General features: G+C 45.8%; 1 protein-coding gene across 1 annotated transcript in view; it reads left to right on the forward strand.

The window, feature by feature from the left end:
* The first annotated feature begins 14,287 nt into the window (after window positions 1–14,287).
* The window catches only part of USP22 (ubiquitin specific peptidase 22), a 34,099-nt gene continuing 28,482 nt past the window's right edge, over window positions 14,288–19,904 (forward strand). The window contains exon 1 of the mRNA XM_082602780.1: window positions 14,288–14,626. Coding sequence (XP_082458906.1) covers window positions 14,489–14,626 — 138 coding nt within the window. The 5' untranslated portion in view covers window positions 14,288–14,488. The remainder of the gene's footprint in view (window positions 14,627–19,904) is intronic.

The following is a 19,904-nucleotide window of genomic DNA, read 5'->3' on the forward strand; positions in this document are numbered from 1 at the left end:
TAAAGACTTAAAAAAAATTGTCCACATCAAAAAAAACTTTAAAAAATAAATTAATTAAATAAAATAAATAAAAATACATTGAGCTGAATGAAAATGAAAATAGAATACAAACTACCTCACATAAAATAGATGAGCAACAAGGATATACTGTATAACAGGGAATTATATTCAATATCTTGTAATAACCTATAATGCAATATAATCTGAAAAAATATATAACTGAATCACTCTGCCATACACCTGAAACTAACACAATATTGTAAATCAACTATAATGTTTTAATAATGGAAATACTTAGGTATAAATAAAAGATGTATAAGGGCTTCCCTGGTGGAGCAGTGGTTAAGAATCTGCCTGCCAATGCAGGGGACACGGGTTCGATCCCTGGTCCGGGAAGATCCCACATGCCGCGGAGCAACTAAGCCCGTGTGCCACAACTACTGAGCCTGTGCTCAGAGCCCACAAGCCACAACTACTGAGCCCGTGAGCCACAACTACTGAAGCCCGCACGCCTAGAGCCCACACTCTGCAACAAGACAAGCCACCGCAATGAGAAGCCCGCACACAGCAACAAAGACCCAATGCAGCCAAAACTAAATAAATTAATTAAAAAATAATAATAAATAAAATGTATGTGGAAAGGCAAAGGAACAATAGCTAAAACAATTTTGAAAAAGAATAATAAAGTGGGAGGAATCACTCTACCTGATTACAAACCTTATTATATAGCTCAAACTCTGTGATGTTGAGGGATGGACACATGGATCAATGGGACAGAATTGAGGACCCAGAAGTAGCTCCACACAATTATGTCCGTCTGATTTTTGAAAAAGTTGAAAAAGCAATTCAGTGCAGAAAGGATAGTCTTTTTCAACAAATGGTGCTGGAGCAATTGGATATCTATAGGCAAAACATATAATAAATAAAAAATAAAGAACATCAATCTAAACCTCACATCTTTTGTAAAAATTAATTCAAAATGAACCAGATTTAAATGTAAAACATAAAATTATAGGGTTTGGGGTTTTTTTGGCCACAGTGCGCAGCATGTGGGATATTAGTTCCCCAACCAGGGATGGAACCTGTGCCCCCTGCTGTGGAAGCACGGAGTCTTAACCACTGGACCGCCAGGAAGTCCCTAAAATATAAATTTATAAGACTTTTAGAAGACAGGAGAAAATTTGGCAGAACTAGGAGTTGACGAATTCTTAGACATGACACTAAAAGTATGTTCCATAAAAGAAAAAATTGATAATGTGGACTTAATTAACGTTAAAATCTTTTGCTCTGCAAAAAACCCTGTTAATGGGCTGCAAAAACCAATTACGGACTAGGAGAAAATATTTGAAAATCATATATCTGAAAAAGGATTCATATCTAGATTACATAAAGAACTCTCAAAACTCAACAGTAAACAAATGGACAATTCAATTTAAACACGGACAAAGAGGGACTTCCCTGGTAGTCAAAATAAGGTTTAAAATTAAAATTAAAATTATTCATTCCAAATAAGGTTTAAAATTTAAAAATAAAATACCCCACATGACAGATGTTGAGTTTCTTACCACCTGCAACCTCAGGCTTCTCAACCTAAAATGAAGATAATAAAGTGTGAGACCCAGAAGAGTTCTTGGCCTCCTTAACCAGTAGAAATTGATCAGAGGGCAGACAAGAAATTCAGGCAAAGCTTTATTAGGGCCGCTGATGCAGCAGCGGGGAGGGAGAACAAACAACAGGTTCCCTTGTTTGCCAGCTCCCTGAGAGGGGGCGGGCTTGTTCCTCACAGGGGGTGAAGGTAGGGGTGTGTCCAGGGGTCGGGTCAGAGGGGTGGCTTAGCTGTTTTGCCCACCCCTTAGGTGGTGTTGAGAGCAGGGGGCTTGTGCAGTACGCTGTTTTTGCTCCTGGCTCTTCAAAAGTGGCAGCTGGGTTTTTTGGTCTCTTTGTATCTTTTGTCCAGAATTTACCCCAACTGTGCATGCACTCAGTTATATTTAGTCCTATATAGTTTCCTTGTATTTTGCTGCCGGAGGAGAGGTGTGTCCAGGTGCAAGCACTGCAGCAAAGGGTCCCAGGTCCCTGCCTGTCTGAAAGGCAGTTGTAAAGAACCACGTAAGCTGTGATCAGTAAACTGTAGCTGTTGCTTTGATTGCTGTTGGTGGGGTGATTGTTGCAAGAATACGAAGTTGCATAAGTGGGCTTTCCTCTGATGAGGGCGGAAAAGAAAACATGTTTTCCTGGTACCTACAGAGGTTTCCTGTAGTTATAAGAACTTCTCTTTAGTGATGTGCTTTGTGTGATGCTGCTTGGAACTGGGGGATGATGACTCGAGGCCCCTCCTCAGTGGTGTGCACGTGTCAGACCACCCCTTCCTCCCGGAAACCTCCTGCCCAGCTCCATGTTTTGCCGAGGTTACTAAATGGTCAGAAGAACAGGGATCTGATAACAGAAGAAAGCTGTTGCTGTGTCAGCCAGAGACACAGACACGCGTTCTGTTATTTGTGGTTCCTAGGACATGTTCAGCCTCTTGGCAGGAAGGGGAGTTTTACTGCACCTCACTGAAACTTAAGAGAAAAGCGACTGCTGGGACTCCCAGAAATAAGAAAGGTGATATTCCTTCCCTGGAAGGAAGGGTTGAAGACTTTTTAAAGTGTCCTGTAGTGTCCTGTTGCCTATTCTAACAAATAATATCTACACTGTATTTCTTCAAATCCTCAATCAGATGTAATATTCAAGAGGAATATCCATAAAGGCTGTGTCAGATGCAATGAACATTTTAATAAGACCGACTCTTCCACAGGAAGCTCGTGGCATCTAGGGCTAGAACGGTGCTGTCCAGGACAGTAGCCACTAGCTACCCATGGCTCTTTAAATGTAAATTAATTCAAAAAAATTTAAAAATTCAGTTCCTCAGTCCCACCAGATGCAGAACATTTCTACCACCCCAGAAAGTTCTGGAGGAATGTGCTAGATGAGTCACAGCGAGGGCACATTACCCTTGACAAACAGCCCTTCTACCCTCTGTTATTTCCACCAAGTATCTCTAGTCCTGTGGGAGACATCTGCGTGTCAGACAGTGAGCTGTTGTCAAATGGAAAAAACTAAACATTGGTTACTGGGAATTGAACCCGGGAGTCTGGCCCAGAGCATATCCCTGGAAACAGTCATGCCACCCGGCCCTTCCGGGAAGAGAGCGCGGCGCCAGGACGTGGCGGTCCCCACTTAAAGCCCAGGGAGTCAGCCCTCTGACTTGGTCCTGTGGACGCAGAAGCATCCCCCCAACACACACGCGCACGCACAGACACGCACACGCCTCAGGTGTGTGCAAAAAGTGTGGAAGGCCTCCTAAGAAGCCAACCCAATTTTACGTTCACCAGGAACAATTTGGGTTTTGTTTGAATCAGAATAAATCAATTTGACAGTTGCTGCATCTGAATCTTGGCTTCATGAGACATGGTCCGACTTGCTTCTCTCTCCTATACTCAGTCCCAGGACTTCCACTTTCTGAGTCTCTGGGTGTATTTAATAAATGGAAAAAAAAATCCCCTAATGGGATTACAGTACTTGTGGAACATTTGTAAGTTTTCCATTTAAGAAATCACGCAATTTAACACGCAAATACAGTGTGATGTGTTTGTATTATTTACAGGAGAAGTACAGAATTCACGGGAAATCTACTCAAAGACAGCTGCCCCAGAGGCTGTGCTGAGACAGGAGCGCAGATGCCATGAGGAGCCACACCTGTCTCTGTGGCTCTGCAGTCAAAACGTGAGGACCTTTTGACTGTGAAGCCAGGACAAAGGCCTGGCCCGGCTGCCTGGGGCTCCAGCGTCAAGTGGGGCACGGTGCCTGCAGACGGTGCCACTTAGAGCGGGCCCATTCTTCTTCCACCGGCCACTAGGAGGCGTCTGTACTGAGACTCCCGGGGGAAGTTGCTAGTCTGTCCCTTTCTTCCAGTCTTAACAGCTACCCTTGCCAAGTGCCTCTCACTAGAATTGTGCATAAGTAATGCTGGCTACGCAGAGTAGACTCTTTCCATTCTTTATATTCTTCTAAAGAAACCCCTTCCTAAAGCAATTCCATTTCCCCTTCGCTGTTTATAGAGGACATTTAAGGAGGCCAAGGAAGAAGAGAGCTGCTCACTTCAATATTTCTCTATTGTTTTAGCACAGACTTATCCAAAAAAGAGACTTTATATTTCTAAGCATGTCTGTATTCCTGAGATGGTCACATCCCTCTTTGAGGCAGGGAAATTCTGTCTCTGAGATTTAAAAAAATAGCTTTGATCTCAAGGTTTCTCCCAGGAAGGCAGCAAGTTGTCAGGGCTCAAAAAGCAGCAGCCTCCGCCATTTAGTAATTTAGAGACTTTCAGCCACTGAGAAGGTATTTTGGGTTTTTGAAAACACTTACGACTCTCACACATTCTGTTTAAGTATCTATAAAAACCTATTTTGTACCCTTGCTGCCCACAGACGCCCCATCAGCCATGGCACAGCAGGGTCCATGACATTTCTGTGTCAGTTAAACCATCTGATCTATGAGATAAAATGGGAGGGGAGGGAGGGGTGGAAAAGCACACAGTGTGAGCCCAGGAGCCTGGGGCTCAGCTCCGTGGAGCCCAGGAGTCCAGGCCTGGCCTTAGGACATTGTGAGCGCTCAGAGGAGTACTGACAGGCGCTCTCCTGGATCATGGTGTCGCCTGTGGAGAAATGCACCACATTTCCTCACTTCCCATTTCCTTTGTATTCATTCAACCAATGCTTATTCAGCACTTACTGTGTGCAGGGTACTGTGGGAGCACAAGGAAAATACGGGCACAGCTCTGGCCCACAAGACACGCATGACCTGGGGAGAGAGAAGGCATGTCCACATGTAGCTGGGGCAGGAGGAAATGGCATGCAGTGTAGGGGAGTTTCAGTCACATCGCTGTGGGAATCCAGGAGATGGAGCTAGGAAGTGCATCCAAGAAGGCTGCATGGAAGAGGAGACATCTGTGTGGGACTTGGAAGGATGGGAGAATTCGGACACGTCCATTTCACCCTTGGGACATTAGCAAGGGCGCAGAGGAACAGACAGAATGGTCAGTTCTTTAATTTGGCTACTGTGAGGATGAGACATGAGATGTGGGGAAGTAGATCGGGTCGGACTGGACTCTTTTCAGTTGGCAGTGGAAGCCACAAGTGGGTTTATAGCACTGAAACCGAGCAGGACCCTGCGGGGACTTCCTGGGGACATGTCCCCCATGTCTCCTGCTTCTTTTTTTTTTATTTTTGCGGTAAGTGGGCCTCTCACTGTTGTGGCCTCTCCTGTTGCGGAGCACAGGCTCCAGACGCACAGGCTCAGCGGCCATGGCTCATGGGCCCAGCTGCTCCGCGGCATGTGGGATCTTCCCGGACCAGGGCACGAACCCGCGTCCCCTGCATCAGCAGGCGGACTCTCAACCACTGCGCCACCAGGGAAGCCCCTCCTGCTTCTTGTTTGTAGAAAAGCTTTAGCATCCTAGGCCTTCCCCAAGTCCCAAAAAGAAAAATTTAATCAGAGAAGTTAAAAAAAAAAAAATGGGACTTCCCTGGAGGTCCAGCGGTTAAGACTCTGTGCTTTCACTGCAGGGGGCGTGGATTCGATCCCTGGTTGGGGAACTAAGAACCTGCATGCTGTGCAGTGTGGCCAAAGGGGGGGAAAATATATATATATATATATATATATATATATATATATACACACACATATACATATATATATATACACACAGAAGCAAAACAATCAAGCAAGACAAAATAATAATAGTTTAGCAATAAAACAAAGTCAAGGACATTTATTTCCTCCTCAAGGGCTGTAGACAAGATCCTGAGCCATATTCTTGAACTATTTTGCCTGTACTAAAACCGCCACCAGGTGGAAGAAGTTAATTGCATACTGACCACCAGCATGTAGACCCCAGCATAATTGGAACCAGAAGGTTGATAATGTTAATTTCCAAAACATCACCCTGTCACCTCACCACCAACCAACCAGAAAAATGTCCACGAGCTGATCACATACCCTACAACCCTCACCCCAACACTGTCCTTTAGAGGGACAAAATGGTAAGTCGCAATATATCTTACTGACTTCCATATAAAGTTAATAAAGCAGAGTGAGGGACTTCCCTGGTGGCACAGTGGTTAAGAATCCACTTGCCAACACAGGGGACACGGGTTTGAGCCCTGGTCCGGGAAGATCCCACATCCTGCAAAGCAACTAAGCCCGTGCGCCACAACTATTGAGCCTGCACTCTAGAGCCCGCGAGCCACAACTACTGAGCCTGCATGCCACAACTACTGAAACCTGGGCTTCGCAATAAGAGAAGCCACCGCAATGAGAAGCCCGCGCACCACAAGGAAGAGTAGCCCCTGCTCGCTGCAACTAGAGAAAGCCTGCATGCAGCAATGAAGACCCAATGCAGCCCAAAATAAAAATAAATTAAATTAAATTAAAAAAATAAAGTTTAAAAAAAAGAATAGCAAGAATAAGGAGATGTTAGGGAGGAAAAACTTAAAAAAAAAAAGAGGCTGGTGCATCAGTGTGAGATAGAGTTAGTCTTGGTAACCGGTTCATTGGGCTGTTAGGAGGGCATTTATATCACGAACAGTGCTTGGTACTTAGTAAGTATTAAATAAATATTAGTTGTTGCCATTACTATTCATATCACTGCCCTCCTCAAAGCCTCACAAAACCAGGCTTCCAGTCTTCATTCTGCCACAAAAGCCCTGAACGTCATTGAGGCCCCTCATGGGCAACGTGGAAGTTAGTGCCTGCTTCCCAGGGCTGCTGTGACAATTACACAAAGGTGTGGATGGGAAAGTGGTTGTCAAGAAGCATGAGGGGTTATTGCTATCTTGAGCGTTTTCCAAAAGAAAGTTAAATATAGGAAAGCCCAATTAGTTTCAAAGAAGAAAATTTCTATACACTCTTCACTTTCATTTTACTATTTTTTCTTTTAGGTATAAAAATTATATTTAGGGCTTCCCTGGTGGCACAGTGGTTGAGAGTCCTCCTGCCGATGCAGGGGACACAGGTTCGTGCCCCGGTCCGGGAGGATCCCACATGCCGCGGAGCGGCTGGGCCCGTGAGCCATGGCCGCTGAGCCTGTGCGTCTGGAGCCCGTGCTCCGCAATGGGAGAGGCCGCGATAGTGAGAGGCCCACGTACTGCAAAAATAAAAATTTATTTATTTATTTATTTATTTATTTATTTATTTATTTATTTCAACCAAGGAAAGAAATCACAAGTTACGAATTTTAAAAGCTGACCAACATCACAAAATCTGTAACTGCCTGACACACGTCTGTAATACTTTTTTAAATTTTTTATTTTATTTATTTTTTTATATAGCAGGTTCTTTTCATTATTAAGTAAGATCCATATTCAGTCTTTGCTCCATTTCTGCCAGCAAAAAGGCACTTTGCAGGTATGTTCTTTGCACGAGATGCTGAATAAGAGGCCATTTCACAACCAGGCCTTAAAAACTACAAGTCTTAAAAACTAACGGGGGGCTTCCCTGGTGGCGCAGTGGTTGAGAGTCCGCCTGCCGATGCAGGGGACACGGGTTCGTGCCCCGGTCCGGGAAGATCCCACATGTCATGGAGCGGCTGGGCCCGTGAGCCATGGCCGCTGAGCCTGCGCGTCCGGAGCCTGTGCTCCGCAACGGGAGAGGCCACAGCAGTGAGAGGCTCGCGTACCGCAAAAAAAAAAAAAAAAAACTAACAGGGACTTCCCTGGTGGTCCAGTGGTAAAGAATCCGCCTTACAATGCAGGGGACGCGGGTTTGATTCCTGGTCAGGGAACTAAGATCCCACATGCCTCGGGGGCAACTCAGCCCACACGCCACAACTACTGAGCTTGGGTGCCCTGGAGACTGAGTGCCACAACTAGAGAGAGAAAACCTGCATGCCACAACTAGAGAGAAGCCCACGTGCTGCAATGAAGAGCCCGCGCAGTGATGAAAGACCCAGCATGCCTCAACGAAGATCCCACATACCGCAACTAAGACCTGACGCAGTGAAAAAAAAAAAAAGAACAAAGGGAGTTTCAGAAAGAATTGAGGATCTAAGGGTTAGAGAGAATGTTGTGCATCATAAAATATTTTAAATAACCTATCTTAAATAATCTAAACTATTTAAACAATCTGTTATAATCACAAACAATTTAAAATAATCCAATTTGATAGGATGGTAAGTTAAGAGTGGTCACAAGATCCTATCTTCTGATGCAAAATTGGGACTGGTGTGAATATAACAGTTTCCAACTTCTGTCCGTGATTAAAATAAATTTTTTCTTGCATGTGTTACTCGAACACAGAAGCTTTAGAAATTGTTTTCACATTCTGCAAAAACAAAACAAAACAACCTACAGGAAGGACATTATTTCTAGAGGGTTATCTTGGTTGATAGTTTGTTGCTCTGGAGGGAGTCTTGTAACTGAGTCTCTGTATTCTTCCTAGATACTTCCAAGATTTATCTGTTACATCTGACCACAAGGATCACTGGCCTCTTTCACTTTTCCCAAATGCATGATGGAAAATGTCCAACTCTCCTGGGTTTATTATTTAACAATGAGTTTGAGAGTTTAAATGAAGAGTGTGAACTCTGCTGATTAAGAAATTGTGATCATTCAACCTGCTCAGGACAGAAGTTAACACTTGTTGCATCTAGAAAAACTTTTTCCCTAAGACATAACAGTTTTAGTGTTTTATGTAGTGGGCATTACTAATTTCAAACTGAAAATAAATAATACTCTTGGAATTACTTTATTAACAATTCTGGTTGGAAAGTTGTAACATGATTTGGTGAAATTTTAACATTTCAGGATATTAATCACCACACTTATCTAAAATAGCCAGGGAGGGACTTCCCTGGTGGCACAGCACTTACGAATCTGCCTGCCCTTGCAGGGGACACGGGTTTGATCCCTGGTCCGGGAATATCCCACATGCCACGGAGCAACTAAGCTCGTGCGCCACAATTATTGAGCCCATGCGCCACAGTTACTGAGCCCGCACGCCACAATTACTGAGCCTGCATGCCTAGAGTCCGTGCTCCGCAACAAGAGAAGCCACTGCAACGAGAAGCCTGTGCACCACAATGAAGAGTAGCCCCCGCTCGCCACAACTGGAGAAAGCCTGTGTGCAGCAACAAAGACCCAACGCAGCCATAAATAAATAAATAATAAACAAACAAAATAATAAGGAGGGACTTCCCTGGTGGTCCAGCGGTTAAGACTCCGCGCTCCCAGTGCAGGGGGCCTGGGTTCGATCCCTGGTCAGGGAACTAGATCCCACATGCCGCAGCTAAGAGCCCGCGTGCTGCAACAAAGATCCTGTGTGCCACAACTAAGACCCAGCACAGCCAAATAAATAAATAAATATTTTAAAAAATAATAAGGAAAATAACATGCTGGTGAGAATGTGGAGAAATTGGAACACTCATACACTGCTGGTGGGAAAGTAAGATGGTACAGCTGCTGTGGAAAACAGTCTGGAGGTTCCTCAAAAGGTTAAACATAAAGTTACCATGGACCCAACAATTCCATCCCTAGGTATATTCCCAAGAGAACTGAAAACAGCCTCACAAAAATTTATAGGCTAGAACAAATAATTCTAAAATTTGTATGGAACTACGAAAGATCCTGAATAGCCAAAAAAAGAAAAACAACAACAAAAAAAAAACCTTGAGAAAGAAGAACAAAGCTGGAAACTGGAGGCAGCACACCCTGACTCCAAACTGTATCCCAGAGCTAGGACGATTAACAGTGTGGTATTGGTATATAAACAGACACCTAGATCAGTGGGACAGAATTAAGAGCCCAGAAGTAAACTCTCTCAGACATGGTCAATTAACCTACGACAGAGGAGCCAAGAATATACGATGGGGAAAGGACGGTCTCTTCCAAAAGTGGTGCTGGGGGCAATCCCTGGAGGTCCAGTGGTTAGGGCTCCGAGCTTCCACTGCAAGGGGCGTGGGTTCAGTCCCTGGTCGGGGAACTAAGATCCCGCGTGCCACATGGCGCGGCCAAAAAAAAAAAAAAACAGGGTGGGGAAAACTGGACAGCTCTATGCAAAAGAATGAAACTGGACTACTTTCTTACGTCACACACAAAAAGACTTGAACTTAAGAGCTGAAATCACGTTTCAGCTAAACCACACCATTTCCATATCAAGCAACGTGGGTAAACTATTGGATATTTTAAAAAACAGAAACTTGTTTTTTTTTTTTAATTTAACCATTTCTTGGGCAGCAGCTTAAATCTCCACTCATTTCTTTTCGTTCCAATTGGGCTGCTGGAATTTGCCCCACCCACGAGTGATTCAGTGGTCAGCTTGGACGTGGTTTATCCACAGACTCTGGGGCTCCCCTTCCCTGACTCTGTCCTCGCTTTTCAGTGGCTTTAGCTGTCCTGTGCTCTGTTCTCTAATTCTTCAGTCCAGAAAGACTGCGTTTTCTATCAGAGCTTCAGCCTCCCTGTTTGGGCTCCTGCTAGCGTGCCCTGTCCTCAGTCTATAAACCATAAAAAACAGGTCTCTTCGTCTGGGCAGGTCCCTTCTTCCAAGCGTCTACTTCCTTACAATTTCGCTCATTCTCCAATGCCTTCAGGTGTTTGTGTTTGTATTCTGTCAAGAGTTCATAGTTGTTATCTGAGAGAGGATTATAGGATATATTTGACCATGTTGAAAGCATAATTCCATAGATGTTTACATGAAAAAAAATTGAAAACTAAACAAAACAAACAAAAAACAGATATAGAGAATAACATTTTAGGCCATGTTAGTCCCATGGGACTAACATGTGGGAAATGCCTTTTGAGGCAAATACCTGACCATATCACTTTTTTTTTTTTTTTTTTTGGCTGTACGCGGGCCTCTCACTGCTGTGGCCTCTCCCGCCGTGGAGCACAGGCTCCGGACGCGCAGGCTCAGCGGCCATGGCCCATGGGCCCAGCCGCTCCGTGGCATGTGGGATCCTCCCGGACTGGGGTATGAACCCGTGTCCCCTGCATTGGCAGGCGGACTCTCAACCACTGCGCCACCAGGGAAGCCCCATTATCACTTATTTTTAAACTGGCCAGCTCTTGCCCATCCTTCTACTCTTAGGTCAGGCATAGGAAACATTTCCGGATCCCCTCCACTGCAACCGCCTGGGCAGGGTTAGGGTGAGAGGTGTCTTGGAGTGTTTTCATTTTACCTGGACTTTCCTCTATCTCTGCAATTTCATCCTTCAGTCATCCCTCAGTATCCTCAAGGGACTGGTTCCAGGACGCTCTGTAGATACCCAAACCTGCAGATACTCGAGTCCCTTATATAAAGTGGTATATAACCTACCCACATCCTCCTGTATACCTTAAATCATCTCTAGATTACTTATAATACCTGATACAATGTAAATGCTGTGTAAATAGTTGTAAGTACAATGTAAAAGCTATGTAAGTTGTGGCCAGTGCACGGTTTGCTTTTTGGAAATTTCTGGCATTTTTTTTCAAATATTTTCCATCCGAGGTTTCTTCAATCCTTGGATGTGGTACCTATGGATACACAGTAATGGCTGTACTGAAATTGCCTGCTAGTGTTCCTATTTATCCCACTACACTGTGGAATTCTTAAAGTAGGATATTGTCCATCGTTTCAATGCCCAGCAACTTCCAGATCAATTGCTAATGTTTCTTTTCTTTTCTTTTGCTGCGCTGCTCTGCGGCATGTGGGATCTTAGTTCCCCAACTAGTGATTGAACCCAAGTCCCCTGCAGTGGAAGCGTGGAGTTTTAACCACTGGACTGTCAGGGAAGTCCCTGTTTCTCAAGCCCTTAATAAACAACAGGCACGTACTAAGAGCTTGGCATGGATTACCATTTATTCTGTGCTGTAACCCTTTAATGTAAGCACTGAGTTGGTGTCACCCCAATTTTAACAGATAAGCAATCTGCTTCATGTTACACAGGCAGAAAGTGGTGGAGCCAGAACTCAAGGTTAAGAGTCTGACTTGTTTTCTGGGTAGATGGATGAATGGAACTTCTGGACCTGTTTTCTAGATGCTGTGGAACTTGAGCAAGTCCCCTTTCCCCGCCTTAGAACATTTTGTCATTTCAAGTTTTAGTGATTTTTTAAGTATGAAATACTACGATTAATTATTATAAAATAATTCAAATGCCATAGATGAAGTTCTCCCTCACCAGACATTAACTATGATTGATTTGTTTGTTTCTCCCAGCCCTTTAATAGATACTCACGTACAGTATTATTTTTCGGTAAATGTCACCATACTATCTGTATTTTTCTGCAACTTGTTTTATTCATGTATGTTTTATAGACTCTCCATATTAGTACTTAGAAACCTAGGTCATTCTTTTTACAGCAGCATAGCATTCCCTAGAATGTCTAGTTAATAGTTTACTCAATCATTTGCCTATTAATGGTCATTTAGGGTGTTTTCAGCTTTTTTCCCATTAGGAAAAAAATGCCGCGGTAAACAGTTTCATCCATGACTCTTCTCGGAACTGCTTCTCAAGGATATATCATGTTTTAATCTTATTTATGTATGAGGCTGATTACAGGGCATTTCAAATCATTATTTATAATCCAAGTAGAGAGCATAGAAATTCTCCCAAGGTTGGATGACCATACTGATAAAAAATGTGATCAATAGATATTAGGGGCCTGAATTCTAAGGGCACATTCTTTTTTTTTCTTAATATTTATTTATTTATTTGGTTGCACCGGGTCTTAGTTGCAGCAGGCGGGCTGCCCATGCGAACTCTTGGTTGCGGCATACAAGTGGGATCTAGTTCCCTGACCAAGGATGGAACCAGGGCCCCCTGCATTGGGAGTGCAGTCTTATCCACTGCGCCACCAGGTAAGGCCCTAAGCGCACATTCTTGAAACCGAATCATATTTGCAAGGACAGTAAAACTAAAATACTCATGACATTGAATATTAATAGAGGTGAATCACATATAATTTGTAATTCCCATTTTTGAGTTTACTTTTTATTAAACGGATACATCTTTCTTTAACATATCCATAACGTGCCTTACTTCACCTGTGCTTTATTCTGAGAATTATCTTATTAGATTCTCCTATAAAAGTTTGTTTGGGTTAATTAATTAGCTAATTAAACATTTATTTTTGAGAACCTGCATATAACTAGTACTACTCGGGTCACTGGGCGATACTGACGTTAATAAAACACAAACATCATTATCGTCATGGAGTTTCCAAGCTACGTTGGGAATAGTTAATTTAAAAACAGGGCAGGGAAGTCCCTGGTGGTCCAGTGCTTAAGACTCCTCCCTCCCTATGCAGGGGGCCGGGTTCCATCCCTCGTCAGGGGACTGGAGCCCACATGCATGCCACAACTGAGTCCGCATGCCAACTAAAGATCACGCATAGGGCAAGAAGATCCCACGTGCCACAACTAAGACCCGGTGTAGCCAAATAAATAAACAAATATTAAAAGAACAAGTAAATAAATTCTTTGGGTAAGGAGATGAAAAATTTAGGGGGCTCGTGAGGTCCAGTAGGGTGGAGAAAAAGGCCTCGCTGGGCAGGCGGCGTCTGATAAAGCCACGGGCTGGGGGCGGGCCGGCTCCAGGAGGAGGGGCTGCAGGCACCAAGGCCCTAGGCCAGCGTGCCGGCCAGTGTCCCGACCAGAGAAGCTTCACCCCATATCCCTCCCGCCGGGACCTGAGCTCTAACTGCCGCGACAGCATATTTGTTTCTGCGTCTTTTCGCTGCGGAGGTGGGCCGGAGCGGGGCGCAGTGAGCAGCCCCCGAGAAGCTGGCACCTGTCTTCACGGACCTCCCGCACCTGTGCGGGGTCCGCCGGCAGGAGCACAGCCCGCCCGAAGGACGCGGGACTCGAGCTCCCGGAGCCGTGAATGTGCGGCTCGCGAGCTGGACGGCGACGCCTCGGCGAAACCTGATCGAGCGCGCGAGTCCGTGGTTCCCTGCTTCCGTGGTTCCTGCTTCCCATCGTGAAGACCAGATTCCACGCGCGGGCGGCCTGACTGGATTCACCGGACTGCGACCTGGTGGGGCCCAGCGACCGCCGCCCCCCAACCCCGCCAGCTCCGCCCCTGCGGCAGCGCCCGCCGGCGCAAACAGGTCCAGTCCCGCCTCGCCTCCTCGGAGGGCGGGACGTCACGCGGCCGCAGCCGACCAATGGCGGGGGCGAAGGGGCGGGGCCTCGCTAGCCCCACCCATCGCCCGCCCAAGCCCATGGGGAAGGGGGCGGCGGGCGAGCCGCTGGCGGCTGGCGCATGCGCCGTGCGCCCCGGCGGCGATGACGTAGCCCTCTTGCGGCCTCGGCTACCCGCGAGCACAGCGCGGGCGGCGCCCACCACCCCGGTTACGCGGCTCCGCTTTGTCCCGGGCCTGTCTCTTGGCCCTGCTGCCCGCAGCCCCGCGTCGCGCTGGCGTCGTCCTCGTCTCCGCCGGCGCCCCGGCGCGAGCCGGACGGCGAGGCCATGGACGCGGAGCTGGTGGTGACGCCTCCGGGCTGTGCGCACCTGGGCAGCTTCAAGGTGGACAACTGGAAGCAGAACCTGCGCGCCATTTACCAGTGCTTCGTGTGGAGCGGCTCGGCGGAGGCCCGCAAGCGCAAGGTGCACCCCCTGCTGCGCGGCCCTGCGTTGGGGGGGGAACTCGCGCTTCGCTGTCCCATCCCCCACCTCCTGCACGCCGGGCGGGGGCGGGGGCGGGGGCGGGGTGGGCGCGGCTGTGCGTGCGGGGGGCGGTCTCTCCCGGGGCTGCTGGGTAGGAGGGGGAGGGTCCCCGACGCTGCAGCGCGGGGCGTGTCTTAGGGACCCTCCGGGCGGGGTGGGGCTGGGGACTGAGACGCTGAGAGGGAGAGGACGCAGCTGCCGAGGACGCGGCCTGTGCCGCCCACGCTGTGCAAAGCCTCCGCTGCCCTGGCTGGTGCCTGAGGGTTGCTGGGTCGGAGGCGCGTGGTCACCGGGAAGCGGATACAGCCGCCGAGCGCCCAGAGTTCGCAGGGACGCCCGCCCCGCCCTCTGAGTGCGGGGCGCCCCCGGGCCCAGGGTCCGCAGGGACACGCGCCACCCATTTCAGCGCGGGGCACCCCCGAGCCCAGGGTCCGCAGGGACGATCCGGGACGCGCCAGCTCCCCGCAGGTGTGCACGGGCGCAGGTGCAGAGCGCCGCGAGTCCTAGAAACCAGCCGGCTCTGCCGCTTAGAGTCGCATGTTTCCCGGCACGACGGGCATTGGAGGTGTCCCCTTTGGCTGCGCAGGAGCGGGTTTAAAGGAAGGACTGTCTACAGGCAGGTGGGACTGGGGCGCCTCCCTGAGGTACTGAGGGAACGGTACACAGTGTCCTGTTTTTCGGGCGTAGGTACCGTCTAAGCGATTAGGTTTATTAGTGACTTGGAAATCAGAAAATGACATTTCTTTATCTTACCTGAAGAAACTTTTTACCGTGTAACGCGATTTTGCAGTTCTCAGCCTGAGGGCAGGCGCTGTGTTAGGCAGTGTCCACCTTGAGTAGCATTTTTTATGCGAAAACTAACATCAGCTGAGCATGTAGAGAATGTTAAGCACCAGTTTTCTCTATTTTTATCAGTATTGGTGTTGGTAAGCACTGCCTGTTAGAATGAACTAAAATCGGAGATGAAACAGATTTCTACGAGGATGGGAGTGAGATTCTTGCTGGTGGAATTGTGTGCCCTTAAAATGAAATCGCCTGGTTGATACTGTTTTTCAGGTGATAATCGTGTTACTGCTCCACATTGTTTGTTGGTCAATATGCATGTGACGCATCTCCACATTGGGTTGAGGAGGGAGCCCCTGCCCTTTTACTTTTTCCCTCCTTGTCACCCCCCACCCCTGTAATTTTTAACTTGAGTCAAGTTTAACCCATCATTAACTTTGCCGAATTTCCTGAGGAAAGGATCACTTTTTCTTTTTCTTTTTTGCTCATATGTGGCTTGGATTAATCTTTAAATGTCAGTTGCTTAGTTTAAAATCTGTTGAACCACGTCTGTATTACTTACTAGTAAGAACTTGAGCTATAGACAGACAAGAAGTGGTGTGAGAACCTGTTTCAGAACTCGGGTCTGTCATGCTGCAGTGCTTTATGGTCGTATCCCAGCAGTGAACCCTTATGTCCTCCATCTGTCATTCCCTGAACGTGCATTTCTACAACCCTGGTGGCCCAGCCAAAGAGGATTTGGTTTGAGGAATGGTGAACAGTGAGTAATGCACGTTTGGCAGTTTGCAGAGGTTTCTCAGCAGGTGTGCAGGCTTAGTAGTTTGGTTTTAACACCAGGAAGTTGTCTATAAAAATATTTCAACCTAAGTTAAACTTCTTTGAGGTTGCTCAAAGAAGCTGCAGTGAGGTCTCAGCTACAGTGAAATTACAGGGGTTAAAACTCTGTCTCCTCTAAGTAGAGGTGGTTTATGATTTTTATATCCAAACTTTGATTTTTCTTTTGGTGGACAGAGAAGAGCGTGATCAGATTTGATAATTTTCTGAATGGAAAAATGTTCCCCGATTGAGAACTCAAGAGCTACTGGATGTCTCTGGCATGTGTCTTACCACTTGAGGGTTTGTGTGTGAAAATGAAAACGGGAAATGAAGACATCAGGAATTTTCAGTTCTTCTGGTTTTTATAACTTAACCCAGCCTGTGTTCTATTTTGAATATAAAGACACTTTGAGGGGCAGGTAATGTTGTTTTAAATAATCCCTTCTGTCTTCTGAACGTTTCTGTGATTCTAAAATTTTTCAGCAGCTTGTCCTCAAAAATACGGAGCACTTGTATCTGTGGTAAATATTTTTACCAAAGTACGTCACCAAAAGTGGAGAAGCATTGGCACTTCTGGACCATTACTGATTTTGGTTTAATTTGGACAGTAATCTGGAGGACAGGAAACCATCTTGAAGCTTTCTTAGCACAAAATTTAGGGACTAAGGCAACCCTTTGGGTAGAAAATCTATGAAAGGTTTTTTGTGTGAGAAAAGGGGCTGGAGAGAAGGGACTGTTTCTAGATGCTCTCAGGCACAGAAGTCAGACCTTGCCTGCTCCAGCATTTTTTCTGTTTCTGCATTTGTGGGCTTAATGCTACTATTTAAAGAACCATGGACCGGGCACCCTTTGGAAGAAAGTGGGCTCATTCCATATTTTTTTAGATCTCCCATTTTCTCTTCAGTCCAGAGTCAACTAACTCTTTTTTTCTTTTTTATTAAAGTATAGTTGATTTACAACGCTGTGCCAATCTCTGCTGTACAGCAAAGTGACTCAGTTTTACACATATAGACTTTCTTTTTTTAAACATTTTTTTTCCATTATGGTTTATCCCAGGAGACTGGATATAGTTCCCTGTGCTCTACAGTAGGACCTTGTTTATCCATTCCTAAATGTAACAGTTTGCATCTACCGACCCCAAACTCCCAGTCCATCCCTCTCCCTCCCCCCCTCGGTAACCACAAGTCTGTTCTCTATGTCTGTGAGTCTATTTCTGTTTTGTATATAGGTTCATTTGTGCCATATTTTAGATTCCACATATAAGTGGTTTTATATGGTATTTTTCTTTTTCGGACTTCACTTAGTATGATAATCTCTAGGTCATCCATGTTGCTGCAAATGATATTTCGTTCTTTTTTGTGGCTGAGTAGTATTCCATTGTATATATGTACCGCATTTTCTTTATCAGTTCATCCGTTGATGAACATTTAGGTTGTTTCCATGCCTTGGCTATTGTGAATAGTGCTGCTGCTATAAACATACGGGTGCATGTATCTTTTTTTTTTTTTTAAACATCTTTATTGGAGTATAATTGCTTTACAATGGTGTGTTAATTTCTGCTTTATAACAGAGTGAATCAGTTATTCATATACATATGTTCCCATATCTCTTCCCTCTTGGGTCTCCCTCCCTCCCACCCTCCCTATCCCACCCCTCTAGGTGGTCACAAGGCACAGAGCTGATCTCCCTGTGCTATGCGGCTGCTTCCCACTAGCTATCTATTTTACGTTTGGTAGTGTATATATGTCCATGCCACTCTCTCACTCTGTCTCAGCTTACCCTTCCCCCTCCCCATATCCTCAAGTCCATTCTCTAGTAGATCTGTCTCTTTATTCCCGTCTTAACCCTAGGTTCTTCATGACCTTTTTTTTTTTTTTGCCTTAGATTCCATATATATGTGTTAGCATATGGTATTTGTTTTTCTCTTTCTGACTTACTTCACTCTGTATGACAGACTCTAGGTCCATCCACCTCACTACAAATAACTCAATTTCGTTTCTTTTTATGGCTGAGTAATATTCCATTGTGTATATGTGCCACATCTTCTTTATCCATTCATCTGTTGATGGACACGTAGGTTGATTCCATGTCCTGGTTATTGTAAATAGAGCTACAATGAACATTTTGGTACGTGACTTTTTTTTTTTTTTTTTTTTTTTTTTTTTTTTTGGCAGTACGCGGGGCTCTCACTGTTGTGGCCTCTCCCGTTGCGGAGCACAGGCTCCGGACGCGCAGGCTCAGCGGTCATGGCTCACGGGCCTAGCCGCTCCGCGGCATGTGGGATCTTCCTAGACCGGGGCACGAACCCGCGTCCCCTGCATCGGCAGGCGGACTCTCAACCACTGTGCCACCAGGGAGGCCCAATGGGAGTGTTTTCTTAATTTCACTTTCAGATTTTTCGTCATTAGTGTATAGGAATGCAAGAGATTTCTGTGCATTAATTTTGTATCCTGCTACTTTACCAAATTCATTGATTAGCTCTAGTAGTTTTCTGGTAGCATCTTGAGGATTCTTTATGTATAGTATCTTTTTAAATTATAGTTTTGTCCGGGTATAGCCCAGGAGTGGGATTGCTAGATGGTATGGTAATTGTATTTTTAATTTTCTAAGGAACCATCGTACTATTTTCCATAGCGGCTGCACCAACTTACATTCCCATCAGCAGTGTAAGAGGGTTCCCTGTGCTCCACATCCTTTCCAGCATTTACTTGTTTTTTATTCATTTGGCTGCACTGGATCTTAGTTGTGGCACGTGAAGTCTTAGTTGCGGTATGTGGGATCTAGTTCCCTGACCAGGGATCGAACTCGGCCCCCTGCACTGGGAGCGTGGAGTCTTATACACTGTGCCACCAGGGAAGTCGTCAGCATTTATTATTTGTAGAGGTTTTTAAAAAAATATTTATTTAATTTATTTTTTTGGCTGTGTCGGGTCTTCATTGCGGCACGCGGGCTTCTCTCTCTAGTTGAGTTGTGGCGGGGGCTCCAGGGTACGTAGGCTCTGTAGTTTGCAGCCCACAGGCTCTCTCGTTGAGGAGCGTGAGCTCAGTAGTTGTGGCACGGGCTTAGTTGTCCCACGGCACATGGGATCTTAGTTCCCTGACCAGGGATCGAACCCGCGTCCCCTGCATGGATTCTTTACCACTGGACCACCAGGGAGTCCCCTTGTAGAGTTTTTAATGATGGCCGTTCTGACTGGTTTGAGGTGGTACATCACTGTAGTTTTGATTTGTGTTTCTCTAACAATTAGTGATTTTGAGCGTCTTTTCATGTGCCTCCTGGCCATCTGTATGTCTTCTTTGGAGAGACGTCTATTAAGGTCTTCTGCCCAGCTTTTGATTGGGTTGGTTGTTTTTTTGTTGTTGAGTCAGAGCCAACTAACTCTTAACCCCAGGTTTCTGTCTTGAGGAATTGAAATCATAATTTTTAAAGGCCATTTAAATAATAGGTATCAAATAGCAAGATACTAAATACCTGCCTTAAAAGTTACAGTATTTGTAGATGTCCAATGGCAGTTCCTACACATAAGATAATTGTAGCCTAAACATACGTGAAGGAATGTGTAAATAATTCTAGATGCTGAAGATGTTGATTTTACTGAGAAAGATTAAAATTCGTGAAT

Source organism: Mesoplodon mirus, assembly GCF_964341445.2.
Source record: "Mesoplodon mirus genome assembly, chromosome: 18".
Classification (NCBI taxonomy): domain Eukaryota; kingdom Metazoa; phylum Chordata; class Mammalia; order Artiodactyla; family Ziphiidae; genus Mesoplodon; species Mesoplodon mirus.